The sequence below is a fragment of the Brachionichthys hirsutus genome, chromosome 23 (genome assembly GCF_040956055.1).
Source record: "Brachionichthys hirsutus isolate HB-005 chromosome 23, CSIRO-AGI_Bhir_v1, whole genome shotgun sequence".
Classification (NCBI taxonomy): domain Eukaryota; kingdom Metazoa; phylum Chordata; class Actinopteri; order Lophiiformes; family Brachionichthyidae; genus Brachionichthys; species Brachionichthys hirsutus.
Genome location: NC_090919.1, coordinates 4,474,542 through 4,491,794, shown reverse-complemented (window position 1 = coordinate 4,491,794; position 17,253 = coordinate 4,474,542). Strand labels below are relative to the sequence as shown.

The following is a 17,253-nucleotide window of genomic DNA, read 5'->3' as shown; positions in this document are numbered from 1 at the left end:
TTCCCACATATTCTGTGAGTTATAACTTTGTATTGTATTATTCAGATGATTAATATATATATATATTATTAAATGTTATTATCTTTGAGAAACTTGGCAGAAAGTGACACCCCACCAGGTCAATAATAAACAGCAGGCGAGTCTAATGCAGTTGCGAGTTGACAGCTGTTTGACAGCATGCTAGGGCGTGGCCCATTGACATCTCTCTTCAGTCTTGCTTCAGCGAAGCCACAAACCAGTCATACGAGAGTGGCTCCTAGATGTTTTGGCCCCTTACACAGAACATACTCTATGCCAAACTGGATGCCTGAGAGACAGCTCATAAACTAGACGCGCAGAATTCCCGGTTGAGTACGTCCCTACAGTGTCGAGTGATAGCCAACAGACTCCTTTGTAAGTGATAAATGAGCATGTAACCACTTGTGACGTTTAAAATGGGATTATGATATAAGAAGGCGTGGGCCGATAGCTGAACTATTTTGTCCCTCTGTGCCCTCTTTTTAATCAACCCGGCCGAGATGATCGAGCTGGTGGACCCCAGGATGCAGAGGCGGCGGCAAGGAATAAAAGTTCGAAACGGCTTTAGACAAATATGCGCAGAGAAACACAGAAACTAAAACACACGATGCTAAAAACAACTAAAGTTTGGACTGGCTGAGGGCCAGGAAAAAATACGACTGTACTTTCGGCTTGTCCCGTATGGAGTGGCCACAGCGAATCGACCTTCTCCACTTGACCCTGTCCTTTGTATCGTCCTCCCCAACACCAGCCACTCTCATGTCCTCCCTCACTACGTCCATGTATCTTCTCCTGGGTCGACCTCTAGCCCTGTTCCCTGGCAGTTCCACCCTCAGCATCCTTCTACCGATATAGTCCCTGTCTCTCCTCTGGACATGTCCAAACCATCAAAGTCTGGTCTCTCTGACCTTGTCTCCAAAACGTCTAACCTTCAATGTCCCTCTTATTGTCTCATTTCTAATCCTATCCAACCTGGTGCTCCCAAGGAGAACCTCAGCATCTTCATCTCCTCCACTTCTAGCTCCGCCTCCTGTCTTTTCCTCAGAGACACTGTCTCTAAGCCGTCCATCATGGCTGTCCTCACCACTGTCTTGTAGACCTTTCCCTTCATCCTCGCTGACACGCTCCTATCACAGAACACACCTGATACTTTCTTCCACCCATTCCAGCCTGCCTGCACACAATTCTTCACCTTCTTTCCACATTCTCTCCATCACTCTGCACTGTTGACCCGAGGTACCTGAAGTCCTAACACTAAATACTGCCACAACAACAAAACAAAATACTGACACTAAACAGCGGGCAGGTGATGGAGAAACAGAAATCAAAAATGCTGCCAAACAAAATGTACAATATGCAAATCTTATGGTCATGGATGAGCAGGGAAAACGTATAAACTGTGGAGGTAGTTTGCAATGGGAGATCAGCAGGGCAGGGTCTAAATCGCATGTTTTTGGAGGTGGGAGGAGACCGGAGAATCCTGAGAAAACTCGCACGGACTCGGGGAGAACATACAAACTCCGCACAGATAGGACCCCAAACCTTCTTACTGTGAGGCGACAGCGCTAACCACTATGCCGCCATGCCGCCCTGCAAATTCCTGTCCTTTCCAAATGATGTTGATCTGTATGGGTTCTGAACCCAATCGGAGCAATCAGTGGAAAATTAAGTGAAAAAAAAATCATGACAAATTCTGTTGAAGAGTTTGCAGATGTTTATCTGCTGTGTAACACTTTTGACAACCTGCCAATTCTGGGTGTGTCTGAAAACATTTTTGGTTTGTACTTTCCGCATCTTATTGCCAAAGCTGCACCTTTGAACGAAATCCATCTACCGGCAAGTTTATTTTTACTTGTGAACGTGTTTTCTTTTCTGCCTTGCATTTGTGTGTTCAGGTCATTAAAATGTTGACGCATATCTGCCAGACATGCCAGTCGTTTCTCTAGAACAGGGGTCCCCAAACTACGGCCCGTGGGCCGGATCCGGCCCTGTTGTGTCCCGTAGGGCCAAGGAGCAGAGCAAGACCCCAAAAATGCGGAGACAGAGTTGGGAAACCAAAATAGAGTCTTTAATTGTTCCCAAAACACAAAACACTCAGTCTAAACTGTACTGAGGGGTGGACGGGCTGGAACGTCCGAGTAAGAAACCAACACAAAATCGCAGCCAAACAAAAGTGCAGAAACAACAGCTGGTTGGGAAATAAACTCCAACAAACAAAACCAAAATACTCAGCCGGTTCCGGTAACTGGCAGAGAACGGAACGACTTCTTCCAAAAACGCAGGGACTGGAACGGGAACTGGACCGAGAAACACGCACGGGAGGCATTCAGGTGATCTGGTAACTGACGGTGGAGACGGAGGGATTTTAAGCAGTGGGATAATGGGGATGATGGGTTCCAGGTGCGTCTGTTACTGCCGCTCCGTTCTCTGCCACGCCCACTGTCAAGAAAGAGAGGGAGAGGGAAAAAACCAAAACAACCCTGAACCCCAACAGGCCCATTTCCACATTTGGCCTGGCCCCCTGAACAATGCCAGAGACCCAAAATAAAATGTACTTATTTTCCTTTCCATACAACATGAGTAGCCTCCCTTTCATTTTTAATGGTGGTCACATACGGCCAGAAAGTTAATGTTCCAATGTTCTGTAATATCAACTTATTACGTAGTAATTACTTCGTAATAACAGGGCGGGTTTCCTCACCTCCACGGTGGCATGGTTGGCAGCATTGTTGAGGGGGGCAAAACGGCCCCGGTATCGAATCCCACTACGGGAATGAGATGGAGCAGGGGCAACAGGGCAGGTCCAGGGCACACCTGAGCGGAGTGGACCAGTGGCCCAGTTCACTCCGCCCAGGTAAGGCCCTGGGCCTACCCTGCCGCCCCTACTCCACCCCCACTCCCACAGTTGGATGCGAACCCAGTTCCTCCGGCTGTGAGTCGGTAACCCTACCGACTACGCCACCGTACAGGTGAGGAAACTTGAGGTATTACTAAAGTCGTACCTGTCAAATAATAAGTTGATATCTCAGACCACAGCGTGTTGTTATGTTCTGTGTTGCTATGTTGTTGTGTTGTGCTTTTTCCTTTTGTGTTATGTGGAGTGGGCGTGTCTCAGACCAGGTGACGTCGTACTGGATTCAAAACCAGTGCCCCTGGTCTAAAGTCAACAATGCTACTGTCTATTTATCCTAATGCCTGATAGGGTGACATCTAGGTGGTGTAGTGGGTAGTGCGCTTGACTCCCTGCCGGAAGATCCTGGGTTCGAAACCAGGGCGTGCAGCATTCAGGTTTTTTACAATAATCTGAGGTTTGTTGTTTGGTCCTCTGCAGCTGTATTGGATCAGCTGATTGATCCAGTCGTTCTTCGCCTCTGCACTTCGTGATAATGCTGGAGAGAGACTGAGTTTGGGTGTGAGAGGCATTGCGTGTGTGACACTTGATTCATGTCACTGTGTGTAGTTGTGATGGTGAGATGAACCCTAAACTACAGCCTGCCTCCGCATTCGGTCCCTAAATGTTTAGGCACCCCTGCCATCATCACACTTTTCCTGTACAAACTGACCCCGGCCCTCCATCAGAGAAGGGAAAAAGTTTGGGGACCCCTGCTCTAGAACCTCTTTCTGTTTTTATTATTATTTATGTTCAGCACTTTGCTTCAGATTTTGGTTGATTAAAGTGCTTCATAAATGAAGTTGAGTTGGGTTGAGTCGCGTTAGGTGCAGCTCAACATTAACATCTCACCTGAGAGGGAGGGGGGGGGGGGGGGGGGGGCATCTCTTGGATGAGAGATAACACATCTTCAACCAATGGGATTCTTGCTCGGGTACATACCTGCCTCAAGGCACAATAGTTCTCCAGTGATACTTTGTAACCTTAATGATTAAAAATAGAAAACACAGTTCTTTGCCAAAGTTATGCGTGTGAGCGCACACGCATACTCAGAAACTGTCATGGAATAAAGAACAGATGCCATTGCTTTTTTGTGTAGTGTACACTAAAACATGATTTATGTACCAAGGACTTTCAACGGAAACAAGACTGCAAGGGCTTTTTTGAAATGCTCCTCTTAGACAGGTTATGTTTGACTGTATTTGTACTGTAATACATGCTACAGTGTGACTGTACTTGTACTCTAACATTCTATCTAATAAATATATTCATCATCATCATCAACAATTATTAACTGAATATCAAAATCTTTATTGCAGACACAATGGTCCAATTAAAAAGCACACATAACATTTACAACGTTTACACAGTAAACACAGTAATCCTATAATAACATCAGGTACCAATGACACCAAATACCCGAGTTAAACTTCACAGCACTTAGGCTTGGCTGAGTCAGTGTTCTGATGATGTCATTCCCTGAGTCATGCAGCCGACATATAAACCTGTATGACAGGTGCCTCAGCTGAGCATTAAGGGTGTTAACCCCGACAACACAGAACATCTCACTGGCGCTGGACCATCTTGGCTTCCTGAGAAGTATCCGCATGCAGTCATTGTGTGCCACCCTCAACTTCTGCATGCTGGCCTGTTTGTACTTAATCCACAAGGGGGCAGTATGGAGTGGCGTACAAAAGGCCCTGAAGAGGGTGACTTTGACCGCTTCAGAGCAAAAACTAAATTTCTTCTTTAGCATGTTAGCCTGCGCATACAGCATCCGCCGCTGTCTATACATGTCATCATCATCTCCCAGCTGGTCGTTGATGATGTGGCCCAGATATTTAGTTCTGCTGCAGACAGACAGCACTTGCCCTGACAGATAAAATCTTGGGAAGTCCAAACCCTTATCCTCTCTGGTTCTGCAGACCATGACGGCACTCTTCTTGGCATTATACTTTACATCAAACCTGATACCATAGCCAGTGCATATGTCCAGGAGCTGCTGGAAGCCAGCACTGCTCGGTGACAATATGGCCAGGTCGTCAGCATACGTGAAGTGATTGATCAAGGTGTCACCAAGCACACATCCAGTGTTACAGCTGTTGAGCTGCACAGAGAGATCATGCATGTAGAAGTTAAAAAGTACCGGCGAAAGAAGCCCACCCTGGCGGACACCGTTCCCCACAGTAAAAGGAGGAGAGACCACATTACCCCACCTAACCTGCATGGTCTGATTTGCATACCAATATGCCAGGATTCTAAGGAGACAGTTTGGCACACCTCTCTCCCTCAGCTTCAGGAACAGCTTCCGATGGCTCACACGGTCAAATGCCTTAGAGGCATCGATGAAGCCCACCAATACAGAGGAGTTTTTAGCCTTATACATCTCAATCACTTCTTTCAGACCATAAATATAAATGGGTTTTTTTTAATGTGGAAGAAAAATGATATTGGGACATTATTTTCGGCCATTTCACATGTTTTAAGTTCGTTTGAGAGATGATGCATGAACTATAAAGCGTGTTACTGACTTTGCATTTTCACTGTGTGATAATAATAATAATTTAGAGTCACGGATCCAAAGTGAAAAGATTCCATGACGTGTTTCCAGTCGGACTGTTTTAAAGGATGGAACGGTGTACCTTTGAACTCAGTCTGCTCTCTTCGCTCATTTTCTTTCGCTTTAAATACATTTAATTATTATGACGTCTAATTTCCTACGTCTCCTCCGTCACAGAACCTCGGGAAAGTGCGTCAGTTTGAGTTTTAACTTCACGACTTGGCGAGTTAGCTCGTGTGCTAAGTGTTCACCAAGCACTTCACACGACATTAAACGCAGCTCGAGATGTTACACGAGTTCTGCCCGGACGAACCCGGTCCGGATCGGCTGTGCCTCCGGGTTCTGGGGGGACACGGCTACCTCGGGTAGGCTACGGCGGTGCGTCCGGTGTCGACAACGTTCTAGCATTAGATTAGAAATGCTAAAAGAGCTTGACATCTGTCAATATTCCAATGGGAAACATCACGTTTCCATTTGCTTTAAAAAGTGGAGGTTATAAAAAAAAAAAAAAAAAACAGTCAGCGTACACTTTGTGTATTTTTTTTTTTACAATTATTTCATTGGATCTACAGAAACACATTTAGCATTCACTAGTGAGCAGTGAAGGCGGCGCAGTGGGTCGCTGCTGCCTCACAGGATAAAAGCGGCTGGAGACGATCCGATTGAAGATGGATGAATCAGATCATTCAGTTGGTACTTTCCTCCAAAGTACCTCATTATATTCGTTTTACTGCTGCTAATACACACAGATCTGTGGATTCACTCCTGATGCTGCTGTTTTTGTGATGTGTTCTGTACTTGTATGTTTTTTTTTGTAACTTAGTAACTGTTTACATGTTGAGAAAAAAATCCTAGTCTGTGAACCCTCATTGACAATAATAATAATAATACGTTTTATTTATATAGTGCTTTTCTGGAAACTCAAAGTCGCTTTACGCAGTGTACATAATGTAAAAGCAGCAAAGAAATACAGACAATAAAAAGTGAACGCGGTTTTAAATTCAATAAACGGTTTTAAATTGTCACAATTGCAATAAACCACTTTCTGATTCTGATCATCATCATCATCATCATCATCATCATGCTATTGTACTTTTACTCTCATTGACATCAAAATGTTTTGTTTTTGTTTTTACAAATGGCCGATGTACCAATAACAAGCCACTATTTGTCCAATGGACTGTGTTTGTGTTTGTTTTTTCTCCAGTGCCTCAGTTGATCCACGGCGGGAAGCTGGACTTCCTGGTGTTCGACTACCTCAGCGAGATCACGATGTCACTGCTCGCTGCTGCCAAGGCCAAGATGCCGGTGAGTCCCCGCAGGTTTGTGTCTTTGCCGGCCGCGTGACTCCACCCTTCATTGTTGATGTCTGGCAACAAATTGAAAGGCTGATTTTCTGGTTCCCTTTAGTTCACGGAAAACGCTGCCAAGACAAATTAGTTCAGTCACGGCATCTGTCACGACCTCTTGCAAAAGAGTTGAAAGAACGAAGGACATTATTCTAATATGTGAGGATCTGATAAATGATTGTGGCTCCTGTCTGTTTGTAGAATCTGGGTTACACTCCAGACTTCGTCCAGGTCGCTCTCGCTCCGTTTATTAACGACATCCACAGGAAAGGTGAGCGACTCCTCGGGGGAATGTAACTTTCAAGCCATCAGACACTTCACATGACTTGTTCTGCCACCTGCTGGTTTCATGTTAACGGTCACGAGCTCTTCCACCTCCTCCATGATGAGCTGTCTCCTTTATTTGCCTGTTTTTTTGGGGGGGGGATTTTTAATTTTTAATTTATTTCTTGAGAAAGTCTTTTCTTTTTTTTTTGTGAGTGACCCAGGATTTATTTATTTTTTAAATTGTAATATATATATTTTTTGCTTCTATTTCTCGGGAAATTGTCACTTTTCAATAATTATTACAGTTCTGAGTCTAATAGGTCATTTTTATAATGTGCAGTAGGCTCTTTCTTCAGACAGTTCCCTAAACCATTCTCAAGCGTACTGAACCTAATTGCTGACCCCCGTTCTGTAGGAATTCGTGTCATCAGTAATGCAGGAGGTGTAAACCCTCTTTCTTGTGCTGAGGCCATTCAAGAAGTCATTAAAAAGGCCGGCCTGGACCTCAAGGTTGCTGTGGTGACCGGCGACGACCTCATGCCTCACGTAAGACCTCAAGAACATGACATTCACACATTTGCTTGTATTTGGCACTTGACCTCTTATCCTTCTTCTCCTTTTCCCTTCCTCTTCCCAGAAAACCAGCCTGTCTGAAGTAAAGATGGCGGACGGCCACAGCAGACAGCGGCTGCCCAAAACTGTCCATAGTATGAACGCTTATCTTGGGTACGAACACCCTGACTTTCAATTTTTATGTGCTTTTACTTAAAATAACACCAAGGAAAGTAAAAAAATCTGGAATTCTGACGTTTTTAAATTTACGCTTTCACCTCCCTTTTTCCTCTCTGTCTCAGCGCTCTCCCTATCCGTCACTGCCTGGATCGAGGGGCAGACATCATCGTAACTGGACGCTGCGTGGACAGTGCGCTCGCTTTAGCGCCGCTTATGCACACCGTATGTCCAATATAGATATGTATATCTGTCCCAGCCATTAATTCCAGGTATTGGCATGCATTGAATGTAGCTTTGACTTTTCCCGAAGACAGATAGATATGAATCTTTCCTTTTTTAGATTGTACCTGCCCCCCCCCCCCCCCCCCCCAGTCTGGATTGCCTGCGTGTGTTAATGAAGAGGCTCTGGTCAATAACTCATGTCTATTATTATTGTTATCTGGTGCAGTTTGGATGGGAGAGGACGGACTACGACCTGCTGGCGGCTGGGAGGTACACACAAACACACACACACAGCAAATATATGCTTCACGTCGATATTGTTGCGGCCCGATGAATAGGAGAGCGATGAGTTGATCAAATCCTCTGAAAGGAGCTCCTGCCTATTGACTGACTTGCTGAAATTCATTCGTTTGTGACATTTCAACCAGTCCTGTAGTCCAAGACTCCGCCTGCTTCATGTTTGTTAAATGGTGTGTGGGCGTGTCAGTCTCGCAGGCCACCTGATTGAATGCGGAGCTCAGAGTACAGGAGGAATCTTCACCGACTGGCACAAAGTTCCGGACTGGTAAGACTCGGGGCTTCCCACACAGGTCTGCAGCCTCAGTGAAAGGTTTTTGAAAATCTGATTTGTCCAGGTTTTGAGACGAGGTTTAACCTGTAGGTTGTCCCCAGACAAGGAGACAAGTTTTACCACCTGTTGGTTACAGACGGACCTTTAAATGTGATCGGACGTCCCAGGTCTCCTTCACTGACAAATGAGCCTTTTGTCACTCAGCATTAACTCAAACTCGGAGTGAAGGAACCTTAAATCACAGTAAATTATTTGATATCATCCCGACTTCTGGTTTAGATCAGAACCATGTTTGGTTTCCTTTTGCATCATGCATTAATGAACTAATTTATTTATACTTCTCCTGAACTTTCAGAATCAGGTGCTGATTCAAAAATAAAAATGAGTCGAAGGAAAATATTTTGTTTCATGCCAGCATGATCCCTGGATATGATGTGCTTCAGAGCAAATATGTGATTATTCTTTTTATCCTAAGGGACAACATGGGCTTCCCAGTGGTGGAGTGCTCCAGTGACGGCTCCTTCATCCTCTCCAAACCGCCCAAAACTGGCGGCCTCGTCTCCTTCGGTACCGTGGCGGAGCAGCTGGTGTACGAGATCGGAGACCCGCGGCGATACCTGCTGCCTGATGTCACCTGTGACTTCAGCCAGGTGGTCATCCAGGAAGTACCAGGTGCCGCGCGCGCACACACACACACACACACACACACACAGACTTTAGTGGTATTGACCACAGGCTGAACTGTTGACTGTTTTCATAACCTTTAAACATCCATCTTGCAGCCTTAAACAAACCCCAATTGAACTCTTCCATAAACCCTGATAAGCTCTTAATCAGCAGTTAGTGATTGATACTCCTCTCCGTCAAAACTAAACAGCAACCCACCCCACCAGATTGAACCCATCTCGAGCTCCGCTGCAGCGTCTAACCGCCACATGAACTCCAGAACCGCCCCCTGATCCTCTGCTCGACTCTCTTTCACAGATAAGAAACTCTTTTCATAGCTGAGAGGATTATTATTATTATTATTTATTTTGGGAGAGGGGGGGGGGGGTAGTCATGCTTTTCGTACAGAGTGAGTTCAATATCTCCTAAGTTTTGAATTCAGCTGGTTAAATGATTGCATTCATTCATGTCATTTCAAATATATAAAGACGATCACATCATAAAGGTTTCCCTAAATGACCTGCCAATAATAGAAAAGCTGTTTTTTGTATTTTTTATTTAGCAATTCTGTAAATGAAGTATTACATTAAGATTCATGTGATTTTTTTTTTGTCTCGTGTAGGATAGACAAGTTCTGGATCAGGATCCGGACCAGAGTAGAATTTCCTTCTTTTAAGAGATGTGAACTTTAAGCTCCTGTTTGTCTCCAAAAAAAAAAGTCAATTCTTCAGTATAATTGAAGCCTCTTCAGCCTTTTCTTGACCGCTGCTCTTCCAGTCGTGCTTTATGTTTTAACTGAGACTGAACCTTATCTGAGTCTGGAGGCCGGTTCTAACTAGGCTGAGTGAAAGGCTGCGGGATGTTTTCCAGCACATCCAAGGAGACAACAGGAGGTTAAAGGGAGACGATGGCGTCGGAAGAATGTGAGAGGACAGAGGTCGGACTCCAAAATATTGCTTGAATGCTTAAGGATGGCAGAATCTCACAGCGGTGGGAGAGCTAGCGCTTCTTTCTGCTCCATTTCAACTTCTTTGACTCCCGTTTGCTTTTCAGGCTTGACTTAAAATGTCTTTCAGTTCTTTAGAGTTGAACTGACCAGCTGTCCCAAAAAAAGTCTCGCTGAGTATGATAGATGAATAAAAATAACAATGGAAAAGTATGGCTGTTTCATTTCCTCAAAACTCTTTTAGGTGTAGAAGGAGGCGCCGTCAGAGTGACTGGGGCTAAAGGCTTCTCTCCATCCCATGACTACAAAGTAAAACGTCAAAATGATTTTTGTCATTTTTAATTTTGCCATGAAACCATTTTTGCCATATATCTCCCTAAATTGAAACCCAAATCAGATGCGGTTTAAGTCTTCCTCTCCCCACCTGAACCAGGTGTGCGCTACCTACATGGATGGATTCAGGACGACTGCAGTGTGTCCGGTCGGAGGACCAAGAGCAGCAGAGAAGGCCCGGCGGACCGCCGACAGCATCGTCAGACGGTGAGTAAAATCCCGGGTGGAGATGCGGCTTCCAAATGGTTTTCGTTTTGTTTTTTTGTTTTTTGTTTGCTGCAACTCTGTTTGTGCGCAGGACGAGGCGCATGCTAAAGCAGTTGGAGCTGGACGACTTCAGTTCGGTCAACATCCAGGTCCTCGGCGCCGAGGACACGTACGGCGCCCACGCTCATACCAAGGTAGCGCACGCGCAGCAGCGCTGGCGCCAGTTTGTTCCAAGCACGCCAGCCTTATTTATTTACCGAGTTGATTTGGCGATAGAACTTTAAAGGTACAGTATCGTAGGAAATATTTGGAGGACAGGATTTCTCTGCACATATTAAAATACTGTATTCAAATCAATAAACAAACAAACAAGCAGTGGTGCGTGAAAACAAATGCTCCTTTGCAGAGGTAAGGACACAAAATATTAGTACATATTCAGCTTGTAATCCCCCCCCCCCTCTTTAATCCTCTGTCTCGCCTCTCTTTTCGTGTTTTTAGAGACCTGGATATTCTAGAGGTCCCTCTCATGGCATCCCTCTCGTCCTTTCCTCCTGGGACGTCCCCCAGAGAACCACGAAATCAAGCGCTCCACCTTTCCACGTATGTTTTGTTTCTTGTGTGTCTGCAGGGCTCCAGAGAGGCAGTCATCTGGATGGCCGTCCACCACAAACAGAAGAAAGCTCTAGAACTCTTTTCCAGAGAAATTGCCCCCGCCGGGACTGGCATGGGTAGGAGTGCCCGTTTCATTTTTGCCAAAGCCTTGCTTCTGCCGCCCACAATGCATCTCACTTACAGACATTTATATATACGTGCGCTTTCGGCCTGCAGCAGAGCTGGTGAGCAGCTGCAGAGCTCTGGTCCTCTCTTGAAGTTAAAAGTTTTGCCTCTGTTGACTCTAGAAATGTCAATATTGCAGCTTAATAACGAGCCTCTTCTTGACTCCTTCTCTGTGCCGCTTTATTTATCTTTTTCTCAATGTAAATATACACTATAAAAAATATATGTAGTATATATCCTGTAATGTGTGCCCAATCACGTCTGTTCACAGCAGTAGAATAGCAAGCAGAAGAAGAGTTTCAGCTTTGCCTCCCTTGGCCTAAATGTTCAAGTAAAAGTAAAAATCAGAATCCCTGGGTCCGGGAATGTTGTTTATTTTTTTCCACATGTTTAGAACTGAGGGATTTCCAACCATTAAGGGCCAAAAAAACAACAAGAACAACGACTTGATGGTTCCACATCTGACGAATGTTGTGACATTTCCTCTTTTAAATCACGACACAGAACAGAGCTGTGCTTTCTGACTTCCTGTTAATTCGGTCCCAGGTATTAACTGGACCTCATGTAACATATTAGATCCATTCATCCTGGCATCATCAATACATTTGACTGTGACCAGCTCCCACAGAGGAGGCAGTCTTCTTCTGGAAGCTTGCAGGCCGTGGCGCTGTGGGATAAGGAGGTTCATTGCCTCCTCTTCCCACCAGATAGACTTTTGTTTACGGTGAAAAGTTCAAATCGACCACACGCTCAGCGTGAACTCTACACGACTCCGACTGATTCCTGCTGCTGAAAGCAGAGCAGCTAGCTAACGCTACGCTCTGTAGAACTGTTAGGATTGCATGTCTTTGTGTGCTTTAAAGGTGAAGCGGAAAACTTTTACTTCAACCTTTTCCCACACTCACAGCTCCCGGACTGACTGGCATTGTTGGAGGACGGCCAAGAGTGTGAGTTTTTCATTTCAACGTGTACATTTATTCCCCATGAGTTTAGATTTGACGTTATCCTCATTTTAAAACAACAATATATATATATATATATATTTTTAGCTTCTTAATTTTCTACATAAACATAAATAACCACGCGTGCCTTAGGTCGCCGACCCCTGGTCTGCATGAAGATGACTGAAGTTAGTTTCATGTAGTATTCGTTCTCTCTCTCTCTGTTGTTTTCAGTTCTCCTGTCCTCAAGCCGTTTTTCTTTCTACACCCAAAATGTCAGCTGAAGGTAAAGTTTGATTTGAGCTGCCAGGAGAAGAAAAAAAATAGTTTCAGCACTTTGTGTGCTCTAGTAAAGTCGGTGGAACTTGGATGAAACATAAAACACTGTGAACTAAGAGAGACTGTTTTTCTAGGTTATGTTGCTTTACTAGCTAAATGTGAAAGTAAGCGGAGAAAAAAAAAAACATCTTTATGGTATTATATTCCAAGTGAGACCTGATTACTGCTTCACATATTTTGTTGATATCGCTGCAGGTGGACATTCACGTCAGTGGAGAGCTGGTGGAGTCTCTCGTGGGGGCGGGGCCTGAAGCAACAGAGCATTGTGCTCCTCCCACTCCAAGAGAGGATGCACCTGACGCAGGTAAACAAAGGACGCAACCATGTGGTGTCTTTATTTCAGATATTAGAGAGGAGCCAAACCTTTTGGATGGAGCCACAGGACTGAAATTTTCTGCGATGGGTGAGTGAGGTCTTTGCGGTGTGGTACGGGTTCTCCCAAAGCTGATTTGGTACCAGGAGACAAGACTCATGTTCTAGCACTGAATTAATTTCGAATGGACCTTCAGGGAACTCCAGGCCACTTTAAAGTGTAGCAGTCTCAAAGCTACACACTGAAGTTAAGGAAAGGAGATCAAAATCAAATTTTCACTGCAGCCTCTTCGCAGTAACTGATTCAATACAGGAAAGGCGTGAAGTTCCAGTCGTTCACCTGCAGAGGGCGACACATGACCATTTACCTCCAAATAGCAGCAGCACAGAAACAAACGCTCTTAAAAAAAGTCACATCTTTTTCCAGAAAGAATGCTAATGGTTAATGTTTTAGCTGAAGTTAAATTGCAAAAAAAAAAAAAAATGCACATAAAGAAAGTTCACTGATCTGAAACACACCAACATCAAAAAATAGGTTGGTGGGAAACAGTTCAGATGTCTGTGTGTGGTCTCCTCACAAGCGTAAACCTTTTCACTAACACTACATTCAGTCCTCAGACACACACACGCGTACCTGCATACTTGTGAATACTCCTGCTGCTTCCAATTACAGTGAATTAAAACACATCTAGGAATAAATCCAGTCATTCAAAAAACAAAAAAAATCTTAATTGCACAACTTTGTACCAATTACACTTGTAACTAAACACGATTCCAACTCACCTCGTATACAATTAAAATGCTTCCAGACTTCACTTGAGTGGCAGAGGGGAACAACAACTGGGAGGGGGGGAGGGGGGTCAAAAACCTGGCCCTGTTTCTGTGTTTGACGGCTGTTTGCTGAACCGAAGTAACACGTTGTGAAACATGAAAGTGTCTGTGCTGTCTACCCAGAGCTGCTCAGTGGACCCCACAGCTACAGACTGGAGGAGCTGGCCTATACCCGGAGTGGAGACAAAGGAGATTCAGCTAACATCGGTGAGAAACACGTCACAGCCTATCGTTAGGATGTGGCACAGCCAAGGACCTCTGCGGGCTAGCTAAAGGCGCTAGACGTCCTTCCTGAATTTGAATTTCAGCATTTAAACATGTGAAGAATCCATTTCCATTCAACTTGAGAGGATGTGTGCATGCGTTCGATAAGAACCTGCTGAATTAACATGTTTGGTGGAGCTCCAGGAAGTTCTGTAAATGTGGGATTGCTGAGTTTATTTTTAATTGGACAGAAAAAAAAAAACTTTTTATTGGGCTGAGCATAAGAGCTTTCTCTGTTTCTCATCAGGGGTGGTATCTCGTCATCCCCTGTTCTTCCCCTACCTGAAGAAACACCTGACTGCTTCTGTGGTGGAGGAATACTTCTCCCACCTCATCCAGCCTGGGTTAAAGGACGCTGTCACACGGTGAGCGAGAGAGAGAGCATGTGTGTGTGTGTGTGTGTGAGAGAGAGAGAGAGAGAGAGTGGGGGGGAGGGAAAGCGAGAATGCAGTAATGATCATGTGGTTCATGTAATGATAGTCAGACATTAGCCGTTAGCAATGAGACACAAATTAGCCCAAAGATTAAAAAAAAAACAGATGTCGACTCTGCAGGTGAACAGATGTGAGTCAAAGCCCCGTCCTTAAGTCATTATCCTGAAGTGTCAGTCAGGTGTGGGATTCTGGTAAAAGTCCGAACATGCGTGTGTGAGCGATGACTCACGGCGCGGTGTGCTAACGATTAGTGCAGCGAAGAGGCGGAGGCTGCAAGCCTCACCGACCCGCATCTCCTCTCGCACCCCGAAACGCCTCCGGGGCCGCCACAGATGCTTCATTAGTGCGCCGCCGCCGCTCGTTAAAGCCGAACAGGCGCACGCTTAAAACGGCTCGCAGACACAAAAGCTTTTTACGGATAACGACTGTTAGCCTTAACCCCGGAAAACGGATGTAAAACACGCGGCGTGCTTTCAGCCGCTAACCCTGCTTCGTCCACAAACCACTTTGTCCCCCCACATGAGAAGAACGTTATGTCCCCCTGTGACATGTTACAAATCTGAAGGGACAGAGTGCGAGAAGCTCCTCCGCCTTTACTGAAACGAGATCAGTCAGGAAGTCGATTCCAATCTGAACCACGATGAGTGGCTAAAGGATGAATGCAATCCTGGGAATTAGAAGTATTATAAAAAAAAAAAAAGATATTTATGAGAAAATATCTGACGTATTTGAATTTGATATCTGTGAAAGTGTGTGTGTGAAATGATTTTCCACCTGTTCAGGTGATCTTGGTGTGTTTCACATGTGCGTCGTCATGGTTACAAGCATCTTTTGTGTGTGTGTGTGTGTGTGTTTCTCACCCGTAGCTACACACTGCCGGGAATCCACGGCCTCAACTTTGTCCTGCAGAGTTCACTGGGAGGGGGAGGGGTGGCGTCTCTGCGCAGTGACCCCCAGGTAAAACACACCTGTGCAGCATCGGCCAGTTATTGTTTAACTGAGCGTATTCTATCAGGTTATTGATGACGTTTCAATCAAGCGAGGGTCCACGCAGTCAAACGTTTGATGTCCCGGAGGACAGAGACAGACAGGCGTCCCTCTCTGTTCCCCTTTCTCATGTCTGGAGTCTTCCTCTTCCTCTTTCTGATAACTTTAATCATCCGTGTCTCTGTGTTTCTACAAAAATCAGCTCAAACTGAATCAAACGGCTCCAGATTGCTCCCCAAACATTACTTTGTACCACTGAGTCCACCTCCGTCTCTTTAACCATGTTGTCCTCCTCTTTCTCTCCACCCTTTGTTCCAAAGCGGCTGTAAAGTTTTTCTTCTCTTTTTTTTTTATCACCTTGCTGGAATCCACAGTATTTCAAATAAAACTCCTCACAAACTGGATGGAAACGTTTACACTGTGAGAACAAATGCAGTTTTTACACCACTTCTGCCTCTCTCTCTCTCTCTCTCTCTCTCTCTCAGGGTAAAGCCTACGGTCAGATGCTGCTCGACGTAGAGCTGAAAGGAATGCCTGATCTCAAGACACTGGTGGAGTGAGACAGACAGACAGAGAGGAGAGAGAGTGTGAGTGAGTGAGAGACAACTAAAGAAGGAGAAAACCAGTGATCTGAGGAAAATGGCTGTAAAAGAATCTTTAAAAACCACCTTGTGATTTTTTTTTGTAGCGTCTCTGACAATTTCAAAGCGCATTGGATCTGTCTCAAAGTTGAATCTGCCCATTCATTGGAGGGTTACGGGTCCCAATGTTCCCGTTTTAATTCAACCCTTAGCTGAATTCTAATGATTAGGACGACCTCCTAAAGTCATCCATGTTGTAACTGGGTGATGCTGGCCTCTATTTGTAACTGAAATATCACCCGAGCAATGTTAACGAAGAGATGCAGAATAAACATGTTCTCGAATGGAAGTCAAGTTTGGATCATTAATGAGCATGCGAATGTCTTTTTATTTTATTTTATATCACATTTTCCCTCCTTCCACACAGTTTCACGGTCAAGTCTCAAAGTGTCCGAGACGAAGAAAAACATGAAACCCCTTTTGTCTGCATTCTCTTCAGAACAATAACCAACCATCCCTTTTATGAACTACACTATAATGCAGAACCCAAAACAAGGCTGTTGTTGTTTTCCCATAAATCCCTGTCTTCTAAACCACTGAGGATAATCAGATCAATGCGTCGCCTTTTGTGACTTTCTGTGAAAGACCGGTTGTGGCTTTGGGGAACATTCGTGGTGGGTAAATGAAAACATAGTCACAATGTGGACTTGAGCTCAGTACCACCCTTGGGCCGTGGGGGGGGGGGCTAGCCCTGACCTCTGTATGAGCGGTGGTTTGGGTTTCCTTCGGAGGGTAAACAAATATCTGCCATAGCTGCAAGACACTGATGTCAGACTTCACAGACGCCTGCTTGCGGCTCGTTCACCTCAACGGGACCCGGCTCCGATGTTTGCTGCCCCCGTAGGAATGGTGTCCCTCTCCACCGGGCCGGCAGGCAGGCAGGCAGGCAGGCAGGCTGTAATTGCAAACAGACTGAAGCCGCAGCAGTAAATCCACAGCTTCTGAAAGTCGCTCTCACCCACCTTC

At 45.1% G+C, this 17,253-nt stretch overlaps 1 protein-coding gene across 1 annotated transcript; it reads left to right on the top strand.

Annotated features, from left to right (window-relative positions):
• Positions 1 to 5,753: 5,753 nt before the first annotated feature.
• Positions 5,754 to 16,570, top strand: lratb.1 (lecithin retinol acyltransferase b, tandem duplicate 1). The gene is made up of 20 exons (XM_068756123.1): positions 5,754 to 5,784; positions 6,676 to 6,776; positions 7,019 to 7,088; positions 7,500 to 7,630; positions 7,722 to 7,810; positions 7,939 to 8,038; positions 8,265 to 8,308; positions 8,526 to 8,603; positions 9,085 to 9,281; positions 10,466 to 10,530; positions 10,655 to 10,761; positions 10,853 to 10,955; positions 11,390 to 11,489; positions 12,446 to 12,485; positions 12,714 to 12,765; positions 13,014 to 13,122; positions 14,085 to 14,168; positions 14,473 to 14,590; positions 15,526 to 15,616; positions 16,132 to 16,570. Exons 1-20 carry the CDS (start codon positions 5,754 to 5,756, stop codon positions 16,204 to 16,206), a joined length of 1,785 nt encoding a protein of 594 aa, XP_068612224.1. The 3' UTR covers positions 16,207 to 16,570.
• The last annotated feature ends 683 nt before the right edge of the window (positions 16,571 to 17,253 follow it).